This window comes from Podarcis raffonei, chromosome 11, assembly GCF_027172205.1.
Source record: "Podarcis raffonei isolate rPodRaf1 chromosome 11, rPodRaf1.pri, whole genome shotgun sequence".
NCBI classification, from domain to species: domain Eukaryota; kingdom Metazoa; phylum Chordata; class Lepidosauria; order Squamata; family Lacertidae; genus Podarcis; species Podarcis raffonei.
The window spans coordinates 20,806,739-20,831,019 of NC_070612.1; the positions used below are offsets into that span (position 1 = coordinate 20,806,739).

General features: G+C 43.7%; 1 protein-coding gene across 2 annotated transcripts in view; it reads right to left on the reverse strand.

Moving 5' to 3' along the window:
- The window catches only part of EMB (embigin), a 31,166-nt gene extending 10,869 nt beyond the window's left edge, over nucleotides 1-20,297 (reverse strand). The window contains exons 1-5 of one of the 2 annotated variants that reach the window (XM_053408232.1): nucleotides 20,087-20,297; nucleotides 9,565-9,645; nucleotides 5,935-5,997; nucleotides 3,883-4,078; nucleotides 2,666-2,757 (exon numbers count right to left, since the gene is read on the reverse strand). In XM_053408232.1, the coding sequence (XP_053264207.1) occupies nucleotides 2,666-2,757; nucleotides 3,883-4,078; nucleotides 5,935-5,997; nucleotides 9,565-9,645; nucleotides 20,087-20,186 (532 nt within the window). In that variant the 5' untranslated portion in view covers nucleotides 20,187-20,297. The remainder of the gene's footprint in view (nucleotides 1-2,665; nucleotides 2,758-3,882; nucleotides 4,079-5,934; nucleotides 5,998-9,564; nucleotides 9,646-20,086) is intronic. The other variant, XM_053408231.1, reaches the window with a different exon arrangement.
- Between the last annotated feature and the right edge of the window lie 3,984 nt (nucleotides 20,298-24,281).

The window sequence follows — 24,281 nt, forward strand, 5'->3', positions numbered from 1 at the left end:
CATTTTTCCTCCCTCCCCCCCAGAACCCACCCCCACCCCACCCCCGACTTCCCTCAGTTCCAGTCTTTGGTTTCTCTAATATTGCTATTTTCTGCATATTACAAACCTGAAACTGTTCTTAACCTGAAGCACCACTTTAGCTAATGGGGCCTCCTGCTGCTGCCGCGCCGCCGGAGCCCAATTTCTGTTCTTATCCTGAAGCAAAGTTCTTAACCTGAAGCACTATTTCTGGGTTAGCGTAGTGTGTCACCTGAAGTGTATGTAACCTGAGGTACCACTGTACGTTTTGCATGCATTATAAACATCCACACCAATTGGTGCCAGAGAGCAAAAAGGAGTTTATATGGATTGTTACATAGGCTCCCCCCCCCCTTTTGTTGTAACAATTTAACTTCTGACTTATTTATGACTTTTGAACCTGTGTCTAGATCCACCCCCACAAATGAAGGATGCATTATTGGATATAATCTAGTTCAGAAATTGCCTTGGTGCTACAGCAGCATTGAAAAAAATATTTCAAAAAACATTATTACTGAAACCCAATGAATGGGTGTCCTTTGGTCACAAGTTAAATGCAAAACCTGACTCTGCAATAATGAAATTCTAATCCTGCAAAACAGCTGCTTTTTAAGATGGTTTGGCTGCTGCTTTTCCACAAGTATCCACACAACTAGCAAATTGAAGGTTAATTTATTAAGAGTCCAAGTGAAAGTTCTTCAAAACATACTTGCTCTCAACTCTGAAATAGTTATGGCCTATACAAAGGCAGCACATCGTTAATATTTAATTGGCACCCATCACTGTGTCCCATCCATTCTATATTTAGTCCCATTTTAATAATTCAGCAACTTGCATCTCCAGTAAAATATCATCTTACACCAAGGTACCTTTCTTACAACCCCATTTCAGTAAAAAGGGAAAGCATCAGTAAAAACTGTTGCAAATCCTGGGCAGGTTTGAAGGAGAGGGCAGGGGAAACAAAGTGAAAAACAAAAACAAAACAAAAACTCAGGACAATAGGTAGAACTTCAACTCCAGGAACAAATATATAAATTTAAAAACACAAAGATATGTCCAACCCCCCCCCCAAAAAAAACCCACACAAACCACACAATAAAAAAGTTGAAAATATTACATTCAGTGCTGCACTCACTTATGCATCTTAAAGATAAAATGTTGCTTGCTCCAAGTGGTATGCTTACTTATAGAACTTGCTATTATTATTATTATTGTTATTGTTTGATTGCATATTTTAATTACGTGTGTTCATATTTTAGTGTTTTTGAGTCATTGGTTTTTATACAGTGGTACCTCGGGTTACAGACGCTTCAGGTTACAGACGCTTCTGGTTACAGACTCCGCTAACCCAGAAATAGTACCTTGGGTTAAGAACTTTGCTTCAGGATGAGAACAGAAATCGTGCTCCGGCGGTGCGGCAGCAGCGGGAGGCCCCATTAGCTAAAGTGGTGCTTCAGGTTAAGAACAGTTTCAGGTTAAGAACGGACCTCCAGAACGAATTAAGTTCTAAACCTGAGGTACCACTGTACTTGTAAACTGCTGCAAAAGTTTAAGTATGTCAGTGGTGTGAAGAGCCAATGCCACATAATGGTTAACGCAGATGGGGCCAGTCACTGTCTCTCAGCCTAATCTATTTCACAGGTTTGCAAGGATAGAAAGTGTGGAAGGGCTTTATGCATCCTGAGCCCCTTGGTAGAAAGATGGGGTACCTATTACAGAAAGAATAAATGCCCGCTGCAATGCACAATGAATGAAGCCCATTTCTGTTTTCCTTTACAGTAGTTCTGCATGCAGATAGTTTCTGGTGCAACTTTTTTTGCATGTAAGACTCATGCTGTTCTCATTTCAACTAGTTTACATCACTACAAGCTGCTTTCACCTTGGGAGAGAGAGCGCCTAAGTATTGCATACATTTAATTCCCCATGAAATCAAACCAATATTTTTGGTTAGGGGGCAAAACAATGTGGCCAACCCTGAATATAAGTACAGTGGTACCTCAGGTTACAAACACTTCAGGTTACAAACTCCACTAACCTGGAAGTAGTATCTCAGGTTACAAACTTTGCCTCAGGATGAGAACAGAAATCACGTGCCAGCCGCGCGGCGGCAGCAGAAGGTCCCATTAGCGAAAGCGCGCCTCAGGTTAAGAATGGTTTCGGGTTAAGAACGGACCTCCGGAACATATTAAGTTCGTAACCCGAGGTACCACTGTAAATCAACATACCATACCCTCAGATTGTTGAGGATTCTTCTCATGTTCTGCCTCCACCATCTTTTCCCTTCCATTATGGTCCTAGTGCTCTTCAATGCTCAGCCCACCATGATGCACCAAAGCCCACTTCCACAGGCATTCACATTTGCTTTATAAGTCCAATTACAAGATAGAGTTGGACAGGAAGGCAATGGAACCTTTCCATGAGATCTCTCTATTGCTAACTCTATATCAGCAAAGCATCATAAACAGGGATGGGTGAAACCCAACAAGTATTTTGGAGGGAAAAAAACGCTGAACTCCCTCCCCCAATTTGGCTCCATGGGATTTTATTGCTATTAGCACAAATGCTCAGGGCAATAAAACCCTGTGGTTAGGTTATGTCACTATGAATAAATAGGATCACAAAAGAAGCAACCATATCATGATCTTACCTTGCAAATGAAATGTAGAATTAACTTCTTCAGGTTTGGTTTTATAAACACAAGTATAGCTTCCAAGTTGGTCTCTTGTTGTGACATTTACCCTTAACAGAAGAAGCATTATATAATTGATGTTATATGACTATTTTTTTAAAAAAATAAATAAATAATAAAAAGGAGTGATAAGAAGCTGGAATTAACTTCACAAAGCAAAAACTGAAAGTAGAATTAGAGAGTGAAGGCAAAATTGCTAAAACAAGGATATTCCAGATTCATGGAAGACTGCAAACTGTAGCACATGAAACAGATCAATTGATGGGCAGTGCATCTTGTGTGAACAAACCACCACAGATAAAATACTACAGATGGAACTTCCAGTGAATATTTACCCATTAGGTGAAACTTAAGTTACCCATTATGTGGCCAACAACAAAAATGACATGTGTTGAGATCTCCACCTCTCAAATTTAAAATCAGGGATGGGTTCTGAAGATGTTAAAGGTAAAGGGACCCCTGACCATTAGGTCCAGTTGTGACCGACCAGGGTTGCGGCGCTCATCTCGCTTTATTGGCCGAGGGAGCTGGCATTTGTCTGCAGACAGCTTCCGGGTCATGTGGCCAGCATGACTAAGCCACTTCTGGTGAACCAGAGCAGCGCACGGAAGCGCCGTTTACCTTCCCGCCGGAGCGGTACCTATTTATCTATTTGCACTTTGACATGCTTTTGAACTGCTAGGTTGGCAGGAGCAGGGACCGAGCAACGGGAACTCACCCCATTGCGGGGATTCGAACCGCTGACCTTCTGATCAGGAAGTCCTAGGTTTAACCCACAGCGCCACCTGGGTCCCTTCTGAAGATGTTACTAGACCACAAATCTCTTCATCCCCAACGACTGGCCATGCCAACTCAGTGATAGGAGTTGAACTCCAACATCACCTGGTAGATCACACGCCTCCCACCTGGGGCACGTCTGTCTTTATGGCACCATGTAAATGCTGCTACACATTGTGAATGGAAGGGAAAAACTTGACACAAGGATGCCCTTTGCAGTAGCCATCCTGTGGCTCTCCTCTTCACTGCAAATGCAATCTTTTATATCAATCATTTTTCATACCCTGCAGAAGATCATCAACTGGGGTGGGGGAGCAATGCCAGTACACCTGTCTGCATCAAACCTTCCTTCCTTACAAATACTGTAATACACTAGGCAAATCAGAAAGGCCACTCACTCATGTCGACTGCACCAGCTGTTCTTGCTTTCATTCTTGAAGATTCTGTCATTTTTTATTGTTTCGTTCTCCTTCTTCCAAACAACCTCAATTTCTTCCACATTCACAGAAGGCTTAAGAACCAAACTACACAACAGTTCAAGCTCAGCTGGACTCTGTAAAATGATGGTTTTAAGCACTGAATCTTTGGGGGAATCTATGGGAAATAAAAAGAAAGTTATGTGCTTAATAGAAAGTACTTTAATATGAAATTACGTAACTATTTTTTAAAAAACAACAGACTATTGGTTGCACATACACTAGATTAAATCCAGATTAATTTTGCAATGAGGACATTAGAAAAGCCCTACCATTCTGCAATTCTACCAAACACACTTAAAACTGTCGTTTCCATCAATTTCAGGGACTTGCTTAGAAGTAAATACTCCCAGTGCATTGATAAGTCAGGCATTTGCATCAGCAAGTGTCACAGGTGAGTGCTAGTCAGTAATCACAGTCCAAATCTGAAGTTAACTCTTTATTGGCAAAAACGCGATCTTAACAGACTTGATTAATGAACAAAGTAGCTTATTCCTGGTGGTCATACTCCATGAAAATCAGTTGTCGTGACTGAAAGTCCCCACCCTCTTCACTGCCATCTAAGTCCCCTCCTCCCCAGGATTTTTTTCCAAGCCATCTGAGACTGTGCCTTTGTGTAGCCAACCTCTCCTCTGTCCTGTTTATGCCTTTTCTGGTTCTGGGAGACAAGAGGGGAGGGGAGCTTGTCACAGCAGGAGGCAGAGACAACCATGTCTCTTTGCCAGCCTGACTCATCTCTGCCTCTTGGTCTCCCTCCTTCCACTCTCCTGCTTCAGCTTCTGCCTCCGATTCTGGACTTCTCTCTGCTACAGACTTTCCCAACTCACTAGGTCTTCAGCTTCCAACACTTCCTTTTCCCAGTCTTCTCCCTCTAACCACTCATCGTTGTCCCCCCCACTACTCCCTGGGCTCTAAACCTTCTTCCCTTGGTTCCCCTGCTGGTTCCTCCCACCATTCCTCAGCATCCAACCAGTCCATGACAACTAGACAGAGAAGCCTTTTGGTGTGAGGTCTACAAAATATGAGCTCCTGGGAATCACAGGTGGGCAAAGCACTGCGGCAATCATGACCAGCTTGCAGGCTTCCCACAGGTGTCTGTTTGGCCACCGTGAGAACAGGATTCTGGACTAGATGGGCCTTTAGCCTGATCCAGCAGGCTCTTATGTTCTTAGTAAATCACAGTTCTACTGGGTTAAGTTCAACTAATTTTCCTTCATATAAATTCTGTGAAATACCTCCGTAATAACTCAGTATTTATTTTATGTGAAGCAATTTATCCCTGACCGTTCAGCCTAAAAAAAAAAAGTTACTCAAGCAGTTTAAATATCATTGGTAAGAGGGTCCATGCCCAGCATGACCAAAAAGGAGCGCTAAAATAACTCTGTCTCTTTTTTGACAGAAAGGGAGACACTTGACAAACTGGTTTAAGAATGTATCCCTATGGAGCAACTCAGAAAAGGGTAGCAGCAAAACCATAGGGCTTGGTCTGATATAAAAATGAAATACTCTGTGGGTAACCTCAGACACACATGGTTCACTGTAGTTTCCTGCACAGCGACCTATAAGCTGTACTTTGTATTCTGGACTTAAATAGTCAGACATGTTTGGTTTCTATCCGCATACTTTTTGACATAAAATTATTTAATGGCAAAAATTCAAATAATAATATTTATTAGCTGTGTAGCCCACACAGCCCAAAGGAGCCCATAAAGTCCATAAAGCATCATCATCAAGACTGTCCATCTCAGCCCAGCCTTAAATACAAGCAGTTTCCACCCCCACCCCCTCAATTTGTTCTCTAGCTTTGAGCTACTCTAGAAAATTTTGATCCAATGTTTTTAAATTTATCTCCATGGCCATGATAGCTGGAATCTTACTTGTGGTTCCCTGCCCCCACTCCCACGCAAAAGAAACCAAATTAGCATGACTTCTTTACTACCAATCAATGCTCAAGATTAAGAGGAGAAAACATACCCTTCATGGTTAAATTATACTTCTTGAAAGGCAGGATTGGTGCTTGTGTAACGGAACGTGGAGCTGCCAAAAAGAAAAGTTGAGACTAGGTTTATTTTCATATCGAGCAGAACAAGATACAGAAGATTAATTTGCTCTTTTAACATTCTTTAATTGAATCAAAAATATAAGGACCACAGGAGCAGAAGTACATAAAGAACATTGGGCTGCCACTAAAAACAGCCTTGTGCTCAGAGCTTCTCCTTATCCTCCTAGTTCATTTTCTGATACCCTTATGCTCTATATATTTTCCTCCACACATTGGCTATTGACCATGACTGTGCTGGCTGCAGATATAATCCAAAACATCTGGAGGATGCCAGGTTGCAGAAAGCTGAGTTATGCAGAGTTGGAGTAAGACCAAGAAGACTCAGTGGAAGGTAGATCTTTTATGCCACTCCATGATGCTTAGAGGAAAGGGAGGACAGAAATGCACTTTGTAATGAACATAGGAAGCTGCCTTATTCTGAGCAGACCACTGGTCCCAATTGGTCTACTCTGCCTGCAGCTCTCCAGGGTCTCAGTTAGAGGCCTTTGCAATCAGCAACTCCTGTAAACTAGAGTTGCTGTGTCTTGGAATTGACTCTTAAGAAGTCTTCATCTGAAGTGAACAGTGCCCTAAAAGCAAATTTTTAATCACAAAATCGTATGCAAGCTGTCACTGCAGATTTGACTTCTCTTCTACAAACCATGGGCCACACTAAACTACAGACTATGAGCCAAACTCAATGTAAGGTCACATGCATTACAGTAAGGTGAAATGCATTACCACATTTAACAGGCAATTAAAAAACACAACCAAAATGCACACCTAAGTAGTTGCCATGAGGAAGAGGAAAAGTAATATCGAAACTATGGCAAGACAAAGGGGGAGATCTTAATGCAGACATGCACACAGACATAAACACACAATGCTTGGGGGGGGGATCCCTCTCTCCAGCACTTATTCCCAGTGTAGCCCAAGGATTGTTCCTCCCAATGCAAATAGCATGGGGGGGTGACTCTTGGATATCAGGAAAGGGTTAAGTGCCCCCTGCCTGCCTGCCATTGTCTTGACCCTTGCAGAAGAATGGGCACATTAAGTGCAGGAATACTTTTAAAGTAATGTTTTCCTTGGCCCTGTGTAGCTGTGATCCTGGTCTGAGATATTTAGGAAGAATACATTCCAGAGACCAAGCCTAGGTTGCTGAAAATCAGAACCACCCTAATACTCTTTCAAAACATTTTGGAGCATGAAAATGTCTTCCGACACTGCAGGGGTCTGGCTCCTTTTCATTTTTATATAATATGTGAGTTGCTGTGTGTGTGTGTGTGTGTGTGTGTGTGTGTGTGTGTGTGTGTGTCAAAAGCTCCTCCCTTCCTGTGGATGAGAGAAAATGTTTTGGAGCAAGGGCTGCGTTTTATTTTAAGGAGTTGTTTCAAAGGCAGCTGTTTGTTGGGACGCCTTGGCCGATGGTTCTGGAGGGGAAGATTGCTGAATGGAGCTTCAGAGCATCAAAAGAAGAGACCTGCTGGGTCAGAGGCAAGGGACCACTTCAGCCCAGCATCCTGTTTCCGCCATTGGCCAATCAGATGCTTCCCAGAAGCCCACAAAACAGTGCAAGAGGGCAGCAGCCCACCAAACACCCACTACAGGAAACCTGTACAGGAAGTTGAGAAATAAACAGCGGAACTTCCCAAAATGTAACCGTGGGCTAGGTGACACAATCAGATCGTCTAGCATTTCCTGGGCTGGGCCCCTTTGGCCTGATAAGCAACTGAAACAGCTTGATATCTGACATGCAACCGAATGGCAGCAGCTAGTGTCCATTGGGACTGGGAGGGTGGAAGACAGGGAGCCCAACGTCAGGTAGAACCAGCAACAGGTGGAGCCAACTAGTTCTAGTTGTGCTCCTATCCTCCTAACTCAGCCGCGTTCAACAAACGGCAATGCTGATATTAAAATGAGAGACAGTGCCACCCTCTGGAATGCTTGTAAGTAAGGCAGACAGGCATGGGCTCAGGTAGGAGTAGCCTCCAGTTCAACCAGACCAGTTTTGTTTTGTTTTTTAAATACACTGTTTCCTGTTGGCCATACTGCCAAGACTTAGGCTGCACATACTGTATACTCAGTGATTTTTTCTTCCTCTTCTGGGGGTTCTCAACAGTACAGACATATCTTGGGTTGAAGTTGCTTCAGGTTGACCACTTTCGGGCTGCACTCTGCGGCGACCCGGAAGTACAGTGGTACCTCAGGTTACATACGCTTCAGGTTACATATGCTTCAGGTTACAGACTCCGCTAACCCAGAAATAGTGCTTCAGGTTAAGAACTTTGCTTCAGGATAAGAACAGAAATTGTGCTCTGGCAGCGCAGTGGCAGCAGGAGTCCCCATTAGCTAAAGTGGTACCTCAGGTTAAGAACAGTTTCAGGTTAAGAACAGACCTCCGGAACAAATTAAGTACTTAACCTGAGGTACCACTATAATGGAATGGGTTACTTCCGGGTTTTGCCGCTCGCGCATGCTCAGTCAAAATGACATCATGTGCTTGTGCGGAAGCAGCGAATCATGACCCACGCATGCCTAGACACGGGTTGCGTTTGCTTCAGGATGCGAACGGGGCTCCGGAACGGATCCCATTCGTATCCAGAGGTACACTGTACACAGTACCAACACCTTTTTTTCCTAGAAGAAAAGCACTGCATGTATTTACGGCATATTACTTCCCCTAAAGAATCCTGGGAACTGTAGTTTACTGCTTGCAGAGCCATCATTCTCAGCACCCTACACTTCCTGGAATATTTTTTTTTTGGGGGGGGACATCATGTACTTTAAGTTTATGGTGCATATCGCAGATCTGCACCATATATCCAAGCACAACCAACACATGTATAAAGCACATGAGTCCCCTCAAGAATTGTGGAAACTGTAGTTTGTTAAGAACACTGGGATTGGCAGACCTGTGTAGGTAAATTGCAGTCTCCATGACTTTTGGGGGGAAGTCATGTGCTTTATATGTGCGGTGCAAATGTGCCTGTAGGTGTCTGAGGCTGCTGAAACTGCCCCCCCCCCCGATGCCACCTGGGTTCTCTAGTAGGGGGTAAGAGGTGCAAAAGCTGGGGTCTGATTCATGTCCATGCCAGCAAGAATCCAGGTAATAAATCTAGTTTTTCTGCATTTATTAAGAGAGGAGGAGGAGAGGGTGGGAATGTGCCTAGCCCCAGCTTAAAGGGTGTGTGAACTGCAGCCTTGAGAATTTTGCTACGTGCCTCTTTTTAAGTTACATGGGGCTGCAACACTTGTTGTTTCTGTTTTGCCTACACAATCTTATCAGTGGAGCTCCCAAGTACACTTGCCCAGGCTGAAGAATGCAACTCAATCAATACATGACAAGGTACAGGCTTCTCCTGGAATGAGTGACAAGAAGACTCCTACAGGGCAAAAGTAAAACACAAGGTGTTCCTCAGCTTTATCTTCCTCCTCTCAATAACTGGAATATTTTAGAGTGCGAACTCCCTCAGCACAAGATTAATCTTGTGCTGTCATCACTATTGGTAGAAACAGCAGACATGAGAAAATAGCCCTACTGGAAAATAATAATAGGTTGTTACCTGAAGTGGAAGCTCCCTGAGAGAAAATTCCATTGCTGGAAGTTGTTTCCTGGTTGGGATTTTGTGCTGTCGAAGTATCAGCTACATACAATAAAAAAAGAAGGGGAAGAAATATTTATTCTTTTTATGGTACAGTTTTGAGATTCTTGTTTTAATTTTATTTACTTTAAAAAATGTTTCTGGATCCTGAGAATGGAGCGGACCCTTCATCCAAACACAGTGAGGAAACGTCCAAATCCTTTGACAACAAGTTATGAACATGGCACCTGTCTTTCATTCCGTGTACAGGGAAAAGCAAACCAGACTGGAAATGAAAGCTTACAGAGACAGGAGATCATCCTTCATCTCACCTGTGGGCAGCAGGCTAGCTTAGGTACACAGGCTAGGCCATGTGGACCACACAGGTCAGCCTTCCCCATACCCTTGACCTCCATCATCTCCTTCATGCAACAAAGCCTCGTGGAAAATGCAAGTCAAGTCATTTCAAAAGAAGATATTGAAGTACTCCAAATCATTTGCCCATGAACGTGGACTTCCACTACACTACTGGCCACACTCAGTCTAATGGTAGGGCAGGGGCTCTGGTAATGAATACTGGATATTATTATTTTTTACGCGGGTGGCGCTGTGGTCTAAACCACTGAGCCTTGGGCTTGCCGATCAGGTGGTTGGCAGTTCCAATCCCTGTGGTGGGGTGAGCTCCCGTTGCTCGGTCCCAGCTCCTGCCAACATAGCAGTTCGAAAGCACGCCAAAAAAGTGCAAATAGATAAATAGGTACCGCTCCGACGGGAAGGTAAAAGGCATTTCTGTGCACTGCTCTGGTTTTGATGTTCCGTTGCGCCAGAAGTGGCTTAATCATGCTGGCCACATGACCCAGAAAACTGTCTCTGGACAAACGCCGGCTCCCTTGGCTCATCTGTGAAGCGAGATGAGCGCCGCAACCAGAGTCGTCTGCGACTGGACTCAACTGTCAGGGGTCCTTTACCTTTTTAAATACCTGTTTAGGGATGCATTTCCTGACCCACTTTGTTTGATAAACTTTTTTGTTTAATAAAACTTTTCTCATTTGTTGATCAGATCCTGCCTGGGACTCTATATCATTACATTTTCCCCTCACACAAGTCCCCCACTAGATAATCTGTGGTAAATTGTAGAAATTCGTGTAATTGGTATACCGTGAGGTGGGTGCACTATATTTAATTGGGAACATTTAGCGGGAGTGGATCTACTGCATTATTAATTTGTAGTATTAAGTGGTGGGTCCGCTATATTTTAATGGCTTTTTGGGGGGGCCTGGTGCTTTTCCTGGGAAAACCTGAGTTTAACCATTGAATTGGAGCAAACAGCAATTGGGTTTTCCAGAGAAAAGTGCCACACTCTGACACAGAACTTTTAAAGTGCAAACCTGTGCCTGAAAGTGTGGTATAAAGGTAATCTGGATGAGCCCCAAGTCCTTCAAGGAAGTGTAGAGGAAATAAACTCACTGTAGTTTTACAAAATTCTAACAAAGAACCTGGTGGTCCATATATATTATTGTAATTTTGCCAGGTAAATCTGAAAGAAGCTTAGGCTGAATGTACAATGCACAAAATTAAGGAAGTGGCTTCAAAAGCAGATGTAAGTCATATCAAGTCCTGACTGATTCAGACCACATCCTGGGTTCTGGACAGGCCAGTCTCCTGCTATTCTCTCTAGCGGCTGGCTTTTTCTGACAACTTCATTCCAGAGAATTTGAAAGCCGCTTTGCAAGAGCTAAAGCACTTTAAGTGAAAGATTAATGGTTATGACTAGCGATTATGGCTGAAAATGATAAAGGAGGACTTCCTCCCTGTTAAAACAAGTCTATAGCATAAAAAGATGTTACTTTCTTGGGCTCCATGATCACTGCAGATGGTGACAGCAGTCACAAAATTAAAAGACGCCTGCTTCTTGGGAGAAAAGCAATGACAAACCTAGACAGCATCTTAAAAAGCAGAGACATCACCTTGCCAACAAAGATCCGTATAGTTAAAGCCATGGTTTTCCCAGTAGTGATGTATGGAAGTGAGAGCTGGACCATAAAGAAGGCTGATCGCTGAAGAATTGATGCTTTTGAATTATGGTGCTGGAGGAGACTCTTGAGAGTCCCATGGACTGCAAGAAGATCAAACTGATCCATTCTTAAGGAAATCAGCCCTGAGTACTCACTGGAAGGACAGATCCTGAAGCTGAGGCTCCAATACTTTGGCCACCTCATGAGAAGAGAAGACTCCCTGGAAAAGACTCCCTGATGATGGGAAAGATTGAGGGCACAAGGAGAAGGGGACAACAAGGGATAAGATGGTTGGACAGTGTTCTCGAACATGAGTTTGACCAAACTGTGGGAGGCAGCGGAAGACAGGAGTGCCTGGCGTGCTCTGGTCCATGGAGTCACGAAGAGTTGGACACGACTAAACGACTAAACAACAACAACAACATGGCATAAAAACAAACAAACAGAAAACCCAGAACTGAAAGACTATTTCTGGGCAGTTCTACATTTCCTGATGACTGTACAAAAAGGAGACAACTGTCACAAGTGCCTTGCTTTAGAGGGATGAGAGTACGGGTAACTTCTTAGCCTTCTTTCTTTCTATGCAGCACATGCCCTGCTACCACTAACAACACTTTGTCCATGGAGAAATGAGTATCAACCCTTAAGTCAAAAATTGGTATCTCTGAATAGACAGCATCAAGTTCACAAGCTACTTCCTGGGACTACTACGCATGGGTGCCATCCTTTTACACCCTTCATGATCACCCACCCTTGACACGGTTTTCTGTTTCTACAGGCAACTAGAAGGCTCAATAGCTAAAAGACACCCTAATTTGTTGTTGTTGTTTATTAAATTTATTGGTCTCTGGATCATGGTGCCCTCCAGATGTTGGAACTTCCATAATTCCTGACCACAGGCAGTGTGTGGCTGGGTCTGATGAGCACTGCAGTCCAACAGCTTCTCAAGAGCACCAGATTCACTACCCCAACATAGAGTACACAGGGTCAGCCTAGGATTGGAAAGATGCAAATTCAAATCCCAGTTAATACAATAGATACCCTCTTGGATGCCCCGATATTCATGCACACCTTTCCACCCCAGAGCTGTTTCAGTACATTTTGCTGTCTATAGAGAAGATGACGAACTAACAGCCATACTTCAACACTGCCAGCAAAATAGTGTCTTCCTACAACATCCAAGGGTAACAGGCTAGCTCAGGGGTCAGCAAACTTTTTCAGCAGGGGGCCGGTCCACTGTCCCTCAGACCTTGTGGGGGGCCGGACTATATTTTGAAAAAAAGAAGAATTCCTATGCCCCACAAGTAACCTAGAGATGCATTTTAAATAGAAGGGCACATTCTACTCATGTAAAAACATGCTCATTCCTGGACTGTCCACGGGCTAGATTTAGAAGGCAATTGGGCCGGATCCGGCCCCCAGGCCTTAGTTTGCCTACCCATGGTCTAGTTGATGGGGAAGAAGGTAAGACAAGGTGCACAGAGCTTAGTCCTCCAAAACGTAGCAGGTGCTCCACACTCCCTGCCCTGTTCTACCTCTCTTCATACTCCTCTTCCATCACATTTCGGGTCATTTTTTGACATGCTGTTAAAATATATTTCATAAAAGACAGGTCTGGGGAAAATGTATGAGTATAATGTAAAGGGTAAATGTGTGTTGTTTCCGTTTCCTCATTGGTTGCTAAATGACTAACAAACCATTGTACAGTGGTACCTCTGGTTAAGAACTTAATTCGTTCTGGAGGTCCGTTCTTAACCTGAAACTGTTCTTAACCTGAGGTACCACTTTAGCTAATGGGGCCTCCCGCTGCCGCTGTGCCGCCACCGCACAACTTCTGTTCTCATCCTGAAGCAAAGTTCTTAACCCGAGGTACTACTTCCGGGTTAGCAGAGTCTGTAACCTGAAGCGTCTGTAACCTGAAGCATCTGTAACCCAAGGTACCACTGTACTGGTTTTTGGAAGGGGGAATCTGTGTACTAACAGGGTTTAGACATCAACCTTGCAAAGTCACACAGTAGATGAAACAATTCACCTCTTGCCATTTGGATGGAGGTTCTTCTCCCTCTAATGTCTCCTGCCTCTGTTGTTGTCCTAAGCAACCTGCAAAGAACAGTTTGTGCCTGCGCCAGACCAATGAGATCATTTCAGTTATGTCCCCCAAGTGGAAGGAAGGCAGTGTCTTATCTGAGATCATCATAGCCAATAATGCCTTTGTCAATAATGGACTGAGAAATTAATCAGCCTGGTGCTCTTTGCTGCAATGATTCATGCCTGCTTGCTTCTAAGGAAACAGGCTGCCTCTGCTAGCTGTAGATCAATTGGGGACTGGATTCTTTTTTCAGAGGAAGCTCCCTTAAAATGAGTCTATTCTTTTTTTAAAAAAGTAATTTGCTTTTGTGACAAGAACAAGATAATGTATAACATCCAGAACATGAGGGTAACACATAGTTCAGACCATTGGGTGCATCTGTTTTACTGTAAAGCATTTGTTGTTCTTATGACCAGAATTCTCCTTTTGGGTTGACAGTGTCATCTTGTACAGTCATGCCACTTGAAACTTCCCTTTTGCCTTTTAAAAATCACCACTGTCTTTCATCTTGTGTCTCACTTTTCCCCCATCAATGCTGGTGCCATTCGGATAGCAAGTTGACTCAAATCTTTCCACCTTCTAGGTACTGTCAAGCCTGCAAATAATATAAAAACATTGCTCTATCTGGTTCAGTATTGTCTATACACAGACTGGCAGCATCTCTCCAGGGGTTCAGGCAGTACTTTTTTTCTAAAAAAATGTTTAGGGGTACTCTCATTTCCTACCCATATTGAAATACTGCCCCTCAATGAGGCCAAACTTAGATTCACAAAATGTTTAGGGGTATGTGTACCCCTGTGCCCCCCCCAGAAAAAATGCATTGGTTTCAGGCAAGGATATTCCCAGGTATACCACAGATATGTACTGCATATCTCTGTATATGTATGCTGTAGATCAGGGGTAGGCAACCTAAGGCCCAGGAGCCAGATGCGGCCCAATTGCCTTCTAAATCTGGCCCGCAGACGGTCCGGGAATCAGCGTGTTTTTACATGAGTAGAATGTGTCCTTTTATTTAAAATGCATCTCTGGGTTATTTGTGGGGCATAGGAATTCATTCATTTTTTCCTTCAAAATATAGTCCGGCCCCCCATATGGTCTGAGGGACGGTGGACCGGTCCATGGCTGAAAAAGGTTGCTGACTCCTGCTATAGATCGAACCTATCTTAACTAGTCCTCATGTCCCCTTTTCTTCATAACCACATCCCCTTTCTTGATGATAGTACATTATGAAGGGAAATGGTTGAGGGGTGTATGTGTGCCACAGTTGCACACATCTGCACACAGCCACCCACTGTGTTCCATTAAAAGTATACCTAAAATACTGAAGTTCTATAAGCTATGGAACTACTTCAGTTGAAAATATACAAGGCCTCAAGTCTGACTTTATTCTCTGCAACAGTACTGTAGTAATATTTGTGGGAACAGAGTACCTCGCAGAACAGTGTCTGAAGTTGCAATTCTAGACCCTTGCCTGGGAGTAAGCCATATGTAGGATTGCACTGCACAAGACAGTTAGGATTGGTGCAACATAAAGCAGAGATGAAGAGTGAAGAACCTGAGCATAGGAGCCAACTCTTAGGGGTCATGGGGGCCTCCCCCAAAGTTGATAAGCATTGCCATACAATGGTGTGCATGGACCACATTATGTGATCAATTATGCAGGCATACCCTCCAACGTTTCTCAGATGAAAATAGGGACGTCCCATTCCATAATGATCGTTTTACTAATTATACCCCATGCATCTTACCTGGTTGGCCCAGCCACTCTGGGCAGCTTCCAACATATATAAAAACATAATAAAAGATTAAACTTTTTATTAAAAAACAACAACAACTTCCCTATACAGGATTGCTTCAGATGCCTCGGGAGTTGGCTAGCTCCATACCCTCCAGCATTTCTCCAATGTAAATAGGGACATCCTAAGGAAAAGTGGGTCACTCCAGGATCAAATCAGAAACCAGGACACCTTCTCTCAATCAGGGATTTCCCTGGAAAATAGGGACACTTGGAGGGTGGGGCTTACCTGGGCCTCCAAATATTTTATTCAAGTTGGCAGCCCTGAACCTGAGTTGCATATTCTCTCTTTTTAGTCCTCCTTTCCATATCACTGCTGCTTTGCAGTCATCTCCACAACAGCCATGTGAGAGAAATCCATTAATCATCCCAGAGCTATATACAGCATTTTAAATGCCTGAGCCTAAAATTTTGCTGCTGCTGCTGCTCTCCCCCATTCTTGATTCTGACCTCCTCCTTTGAGGATATGCTTCAAGTTCAAATAGTTCCAGGTTTAATTCCACAGTATTATCTCTAGGTAGGCCCAGAAGAGATCCATGTCTACAACCCTGGTGACATGGGTGGCCATCCAGTTTGCACAATACTGGGCCAGATGGAGGTCAATGGTCTGACTGAGTACTATATACAGCATCTTCCTATATTGCCCATCTTCTGATGGACCTCATCAAGCAGAGAAGTTACTCCAAGAAGGCACTAAGCATATAAATTTCAGGCAATCTTTCTGTAGGGTGGCATCACTTTGCCCAAAACAGTTCTGTTCTAGAACTCCACCAGAAAGTCTAGCCGAAATTCACACTGTGGAAGAGATACTTGCTTGCTCCACCACTGCAGGGTATTGGACAGAAATGAAGTATTCACAGAGTCAATTTTATATCTGTGAAGCTATGATATACAGCTGACAAAATCCAGAAAAGGCCAAGTGAGGCCCACCATTTCCATGAGGGATGATGCTCCATCTAAGCAAGTTCTGGTCAATCTTTGACCTTCCAGATGTTACTGAGCTACAACTTCCATCATCCCTGGACACTGGTTATGTTTGCTGGGTCTGGTGGGAGTTGCAGTTCATCAAAAACTAGAAGGCCAAAGGTTCACCACACCTGATTGCCTGGTGTGTTGCTGTTGCTCACTGAGAGGGAGAGGTGGTGTGGATGTCAGCATGGTGCAAACCCACTGGCAGAGCCAATCCAACATTTCTGCCAGTGCACGTGCACTGTGCCAATCGCCTTCCACCTCACCCCTCTACTTTCCAGTAAGCAACTGTAACCTACTTGCCAGGAAGCCTAGTGGCTTCACCCCACCTGATGACCTACTTCTGCATCTGCAAAACTCCAAAACATCAAACCTGGAATTTCCACACAGCCATCGTGACTCATAACCAACAAGAGACCACTCATTCATTAGTCTCCTTTTTAAAGCTACTCTGCATACTAACTGAGAAATCTTTCTCCACACATGGACAATTTAGGTAGCCAAAACTGCAACATCCATATACAAAAGGATCAGCAGGCTTGGTTTGAAGGGGGCACAGGAGTGAGGAGAACTCTAAGGAGAGGAATCCAAACAGTCCAATAAGGATTAAGGATACAAAATGCTGACTGCCTTTTGCAGGAGCAAAAAACAAGAGAAGATGAAATGGAAGTATCCTCAAGGATGTTGCTGGCTGGTTGGATGGCGGGAACCCGGAACAGGCACATTCCACACTATGCCATTTTGTTGCAGGACCCTGTCTAAGTTAGCAGCCACCCCCATTGTGTGGCAGTGAATTCCATACATTAAATTATACTCCATGGCATGAAGTAATTTGTCTCTCCTAAATTGGAAGCCAAATGGTTTTACTTGATGACTCCAAGTTCACTATGCTTAAAAATCCTTTTCTCATATTGAAGGGCCATTCCTGCTCCCCATTTAAAATTGTCCCTTTGTTTCTCTGTTTAAGATAAAACGTAGATTGTGGATGAGCTTCTGAACAGCTTTGCTACTACAAAGTACAAAGGTACTTGCTTAATTTTGGGGCTAGACTTAACAGCAACCACTCAGTGCTGGTGGATGGGAAATGCAACTCTGCGGGGATCAAGAATTCTGAAGCTGAAACTAGGTCCATTTGGGGTGGGCAACACAGCTTCAAAGTAACAAATGTGAGATAAAACTACTCAATATCTTTCTAACCCTTCTGATCCCAGCAGTACAGTGGTACCTCAGGTTACATACGCTTCAGGTTACAGACTCCGCTAACCCGGAAATATTACCTCAGGTTAAGAACTTTGCTTCAGGATGAGAACAAAAATCGTGCAGCAGCGGCAGCATTAGGCCCCATTAGCTAAAGTGGTGATTCAGGTTAAGAAAAGTTTCAGGTTAAGAACAGACCTCCAGAACAAATTAAGTACTTAACCCGAAGTACCACTGTACTGTGATACAACCTGTTGGCCTCTTCAGCAGTAAATAGATCAGAGGCACGTGTGACCCCACCCCATCTCAGAAATCCTGAATATGATTGGTTGTATCCAGACTAAGTGAGTGGCACTTAGTTGCTACTGAAATCAGCTTAAGGCTGCATTCAAACATTCCCCCTCCCTCGAAGAATTATGAGCACTGTAGTTTTTTTAAGGGTTGTTAACATATCTCTTAGGGGTGATCTACACTACCCAGAATTCTTTGAGCAAAAGAAACTGCTTTGAATGCTTTAATGTGCATGGATTGTACACAGCCAGAGTCTCAATGATTGTAACAACTTTGGTGTAACGAGTGTGAGTTTGGACTCTGGAGGATCCAGCCCTATGCCTAGCAATTCAAAATCTGGTTGTTTTTCTAGTTGGAAACTGCTGTCTGTTGTACAGGAGATTATACTACAATTTTTAAGAAAAGGAACAGGATATTTTTCAATAATGACTTTATATTCTAATGGAATTCAGTCTGTGAAAGAGGTCTGCTGCTTTATTTCATATCCTCACTGTGCGATTTGGTAAAACTCTCTCAAACTTTCAAACAGGAAGCACAGACACCATTTCCTCTGCATTTACTGTGGCGCAAACTGCGGGGAGGGGAGAATCGTCAGATATCGTGCCAAACAGGGCTTTAATGCAGCGTGCACAAAACAGGACTTCAAAGTGCTAAAATAGCTTTAAATGTGTAGTGAAGTTGGGGATCTGGAGCCAGAGACTAGAGTCCTACCTGCACATTTAAAGCAGAGTTGTTAAGGAGAGCCTATTCCATTCACAGATCTTCAATTCTCAGTTCCCTGGGAAGACGGGCCTACTTTTAAACCACCCTGAGAACTGCAACTGTGGCAAGGGAAATAAGGGTCTCCTAACAACTCATAGCACCCCTAACCTCCCAGGATTCTTTGGGGGAAAGCCATGGCTGTTTATAGTAGTGCGATACCGCTTTAATTTTATGGTGCAGTTGGCTCCCTAGGGCAATGTCAGCAGGACCTAGGAACCCTCTTCTGTTGTGAGACTTGCACAAATCTGTGAGTTTGTTGGGTCTTCGGTGAGAGCCAGCACTGGTGACAGTGAGAGATAGGATGCTGAGAGCTGTTTGTGGGGTGGGGGGAAGGGGGCAGTTTGAGATGGAAGTTCCATCTCTGTGTATTCACATTCCTGGCTTTATTGTGCATTTTTGTAACCGTTGTTTCAGTTTACTGCAGACTGCTTAGGGAACAGTTTAATATCTGAAGTGGTATAGGAATGGTCTAAATAAATAAATATTTGAGGCAACAAGTGGGGGGGTGTGCTGTTGCGCTCATGTCCTGCTGGGGGGGGGGCGCTTCCTACAGGCATCTGGTTGGCCATTGGGAGAACAGGATGGGCCTGATCCAGCAAGGCTCTTCTTATGTCCTTGTGCCTTTACACCTGTGTGCGCGCGCATGGTGGTGGTTATAGTGGAGCAAAGAGCAATGACATGCAAGTAGCACATCATTCACACAGCAGCAAACAGACACAAAACAAAGGACAGTGATCATTCACAGCTGAAACAATGGGCCATCATCCTGGCATTATTAAGTTAATTCCACGGGTAATGTTGCTCCAACAACACGGATCTCCAGTCCTAGGGACTATTGTCTGCCTCCACTTTACCACCTGCTGGAATCTTAACTTCTCTCACCCCTGCTTATTTTCCCCCTCCTCCTTTTATTAAACTAGGAAGGCAATGGCTTTTACAAAAGAGGACATGAAGGATTCTACAACCAGGGGAATGCAGAATTTGGAAACGCCTTAGACGCGTGTCTTTTTAATCTTAATAGTCCTAAGGTAGGAATTAACCTTTCAGGGGGCGGGGGAGCCTGGTTAGTATGCCGCAAAGTGAAGATTCGGGCAGAACATCACTTCACCAAAGCAACCCCCTCCTGCCAAATAAACTCGGGCTGGGGTAAATGAATAAAGAGAACGTTTAAAATTAAAATTCCTTGAACCATCTAACCCCTCCCCTCGGTTCGGAGAAAATAATAGTCGTCGTTTTATTTATTTTTTTGCCTTGAAGCAAACCTTCTCAAGGTGACTGCTCACCTTGGGATGAGAAACGCAGCAACGACCATCCTTTTTTCTGGACGGTTGCCAGCCGCCCGGAGAAAACACCGCGGAAATTCATAGCGATTATTAATATCCTTACCTGCGGGAGTGCTGCTGCTGCTGCTCCCGACGTCCAAGGCACCCCAAACCACCAGCAGGAGAAGGAGGCGAACGGAGTGCAACGCCACGAAGGCGCTCATACTTGCTTGCAGCCGGCAGAAGCTTCTGCAATAGCACTGCAGTGAGGTCTGGCCGCTTGCTCCGTTGCGCCCCGCCCGGCCGCTCCAGCTAGCAGCGCCTCGTTCTTTGAGAAGGGTGTTGCCCTGGAGCTGTACTAATAACGGGAGACTGACGTCAAGAGGAGCAACCAACTAGCGAATCGTCGAGCAGGTGCGAAAGGGAAAGTGTGGCCATCGCGCAGCTGTTTAGAACCGCCGAATCTTTCTATGAATGAATGAATGACTAGGGAGTGGTTAGACTCCTTTTGTTCCAATCCTATGCATCCTTACTCAAAAGTAAGTTCCGCTGGGTCTCCGTGTTGGGCTTTTCCCAGGTAAGTATGTTTAGGACTGCAGCCTGAGTGAATGGATGGGCTCACAAGAGATACAGAGCAAAGAGGAGCAACAGCACAACAATTCCAGGTGCATTAAAAAAAAAAAAAACTAGGTTCACTAAGACAGATCTGGCCGCCACTAGGATACCTGTCTTTTATTATTATTATTATTATTATTATTATTATTATTATTATTATTATTAAGCTGCTCTTTTAGCATTTGGCTTTCTCAAAGTCTTAATTTGTATGTGATGGTAAAAGACTGGATTGGCAATGTTGCCACTGTATTGCGATTTTTGCAGCCATTTTGAAAGGACCTTGGTTCAAAAAAAAAATCAGGTTTTTTTTTAAAATAAACCAAACCAAAATCACTTAAATCTGTTCAAAAAGGCTACCAGCAACTTCTTTCTGTTTTCTCTTTACACTCATAGAGTTGGAAGGAACCTCTATGTCTAGTCTGACTTTTGTTTGTTTCTAGATTCAGGTATAATAATAATAATAATAATAATAATAATAATAATTTATTATTTATACCCCGCCCCTCTGGCTGGGTTTCCCCAGCCACTCTGATCTGCTTCCAACAAAAAATCTGCATGCACACAAAAGCTTATACCCAGAACAAGCTTAGTTGGTCTATAAGGTGCTACTGGACATTATTATTATTATTATTATTGTTGTTGTTGTTGTTGTTGTTGTTGTTTGTTACTTTCTGAGTTTCATTTAGGCAGGAGAGGAAAAGTGACTAATAAATAGAAGAAGTAATAATAACCTGCATCTGCATTGCAGGGCACAATCAGTGTAGAATTACTGATCAATGGCCAACTACTTAAATAAATCCAGTGAAGGTTTTGTTATAGGACTGGGGGTTGGTTAAGCATCCCTTATCCATGACTTAAGAGTTGGCTGTATTGCCATAGACACAACTAACCAGTGATGCATTTAGAGGGAGATGGCAGGCATTGCCACCTTCTCACCTGGCTGGAGGTCACATCATCTGAGGTGTAGGAGAACAATAGACCAGGGACTATTTTTTGGCTAGTCCCATTGAAAGCTGGGAAGACACAATGGCTTGACTTCTCGCTCTTTGCTGAACTCACCTAGAACTCCAATGGGGGAGGCAAGATCTGATCCTCTGGTGCTCAGCTTGAATATATGTGTAAATAAAACCATATTTAATAAAGACACCATAGCCATGGTGACTTTCATTCCAAGGAAATGAAAACAAAGGTATAAGCTGGTACCCCTGAAGTCTCTCACCACTCAGAGAAGTGTGTGTATCAGTACTTTTGCATGTATGGTTGAGGCACCACAGAACTAACCTCATAAGGTTATGAAGAAGAGCCCCTCTGGATTAAACAAAGAGAAATCTCCCCCCCCCCCGCCCGGAATGCTCAGCCATATAAGCAGGGACTGAAACAGGACAGCAACACAAACACAAACACACCCCTCGACTCTACCAGCACTGTTTGTTTCCCATCAACAGGTATTTAGTGGCTCAGCAGTCTCTGGAGATAGCCATCCTGGCCATTGATTGACCAAGTTCCTTTGTCTTTGAATTAGCCTAATCCCCTGCTGATGCCTATTCCATCTCCTGGAAGTGGAATTCCAGGCATTTATGTGGCTTGTGTGAAGATGTACTTCCTTTTGTCCTAAACCACCAATCTAGTGTAGTGGAAGAGGGAGATATATATTTTTCTAAACCTCCATCACAGAACCTCTTACAGCACAATCTTATACAGTAGTACCTCAGGTTACAGATACTTCAGGTTACAGACTCCGCTAACCCAGAAATAGTACCTCAGGTTAAGAACTTTGCTTCAGGATGAGAACAGAAATCATGCGGCGGCTGCACAAGGCCCCATTAGCTGAAGTGGTACCTCAGGTTAAGAACAGTTTCAGGTTAAGAATGGACCTCCAGGACAAATTAAGTTCTTCACCCGAGGTACCACTGTATATGTTTACTCAGAAGTAAGGCCCACTGAATTCAATTCCCATGAAAATGGGCAATTGTACCATGTGCCATTTCTACTCCAAAAACTGGTGTCCCAAAATGCTTTCACCTTTCCCTGCTTTGTGATCGAGTCTCTTGTCTTGATCCACACTTTGATAATTTTGCTTGCTCTTTCCTGCATCTTTTGCAGCTCTAAAATATTCTTTTTTGGGGGGGGGATGCACAACTTATTCCCAAAGTCACTCCATTATATATTTCTATAAAGGCATTGCAGTATTATTCCCTGCTATAATTTCAGCCTTATTTTTTTTTTCCCTACCACTAAAGTTTTCATTGAGCTGTCCACCATGGTCTAAAAATTTTAAACACTTGATTTGATTTAGTTAATTAGTTAGTTATGAATGGCATTTTGTATGCTGCTCCATAAAATGAGGCAGTGGTCTTCAGCTGGTGCATCGGGACTGCTATTGGTCTGCAGCCTAATCTAAAGTGGGTCATAATAGCAGCACTCCACCATATGATTTTTTAAAAAGAAAAGAAATGGGCTCTCAAATGTGTGCTCCAGTTAAACATGGGTCTCAGGTCTGAAAAGATTGAAGAGTACTGATGTAAAGTACTCTGCTCAGCTAATTCCAGGGACTCAGCAGGGCTAACCTTTGATGCTTGCTATAAATGTCAGAGCTCAGCCGTAAACATGCTAATATTAATAAAATAAGAATACCTCAGAGCATGCACAGAGTGATTTTACCCTTCCTAATGTGATTCTCTTTTCTCACCCAGTTCATCTAGAACAGGCATCCCCAAACTAGGCCCTCCAGATGTTTTGGGACTACAATTCCCATCATCCCTGACCACTGGTACTGTTAGCTAGGGATGATGGGAGCTGTAGTCCCAAAACATCTGGAGGGCCAATTTGGGGGTGCCTGATCTAGGTCAATGGTTTCCTAACTTTTCATTCCACTGCCCTCTTGCTTGCATAACTCATGGAGGGGGGAGGCAGCAGGTTTCAGCAAGAGTAAGAAGCAGCAGCAGAGCTAGCCCTTTGATGGGAAGGAGGCGGTTGAGGATTTCACTGGGTGATTTACAGAGTTTCTGTCTCCCAGTTGTTTCAAAGCAGCAGCAACAAAATAGCTTTTCTCACTAAAATTAGGCTGCTGAACAGGCTTAACAGGAGTGGACTTCTACATGAAAGCTTTGTGAGCTCAGGGTACAGAACTGATAGCCTCTTCCCAGGCTCAGGGACATTCTGTTTAATTTCCAGCTCTGGTTGTAGAGTTGAAAGGGAACCTAAGGGTCATCCAGCCCAACCCCCTGCAATGCAGAAGTCATAATAATAATAATAATAATAATAATAATAATAATAATAATAATAATAATTATTATTTATACCCTGCCCACCTGACTGGGCTTCCCCAGCCACTCTGGGCGGCTTCCAACAAAATATTTAAATACAGTAATCAGCAACTAATTACAGGTTAGTAGACCTTGGAAGTTCTAGTGCTAAATGTGCATTCTCTTCAGCTGTCTTGTCTTTCTTTAGCTGTGAAGCCAATCACACCAAATGATGTTGAGGTCTGCCCAGCCCTGCTCAACCTGGACCCAGCTGGAAGTGGGCAACTTGGTCTGAGTCTGGAACTCAGCAAGGAATGAGCACAACCTACCTCTCTCTGCCTCCTGCCATATGCACAGCCGGTGATGCACAGCTCAGTTTCATGTGGTGTAGAGGTTAGAGTGTCGGACTAGGACCTGGGAGGTAAAGGTAAAGGTAAAGGTACCCCTGCCCGTACGGGC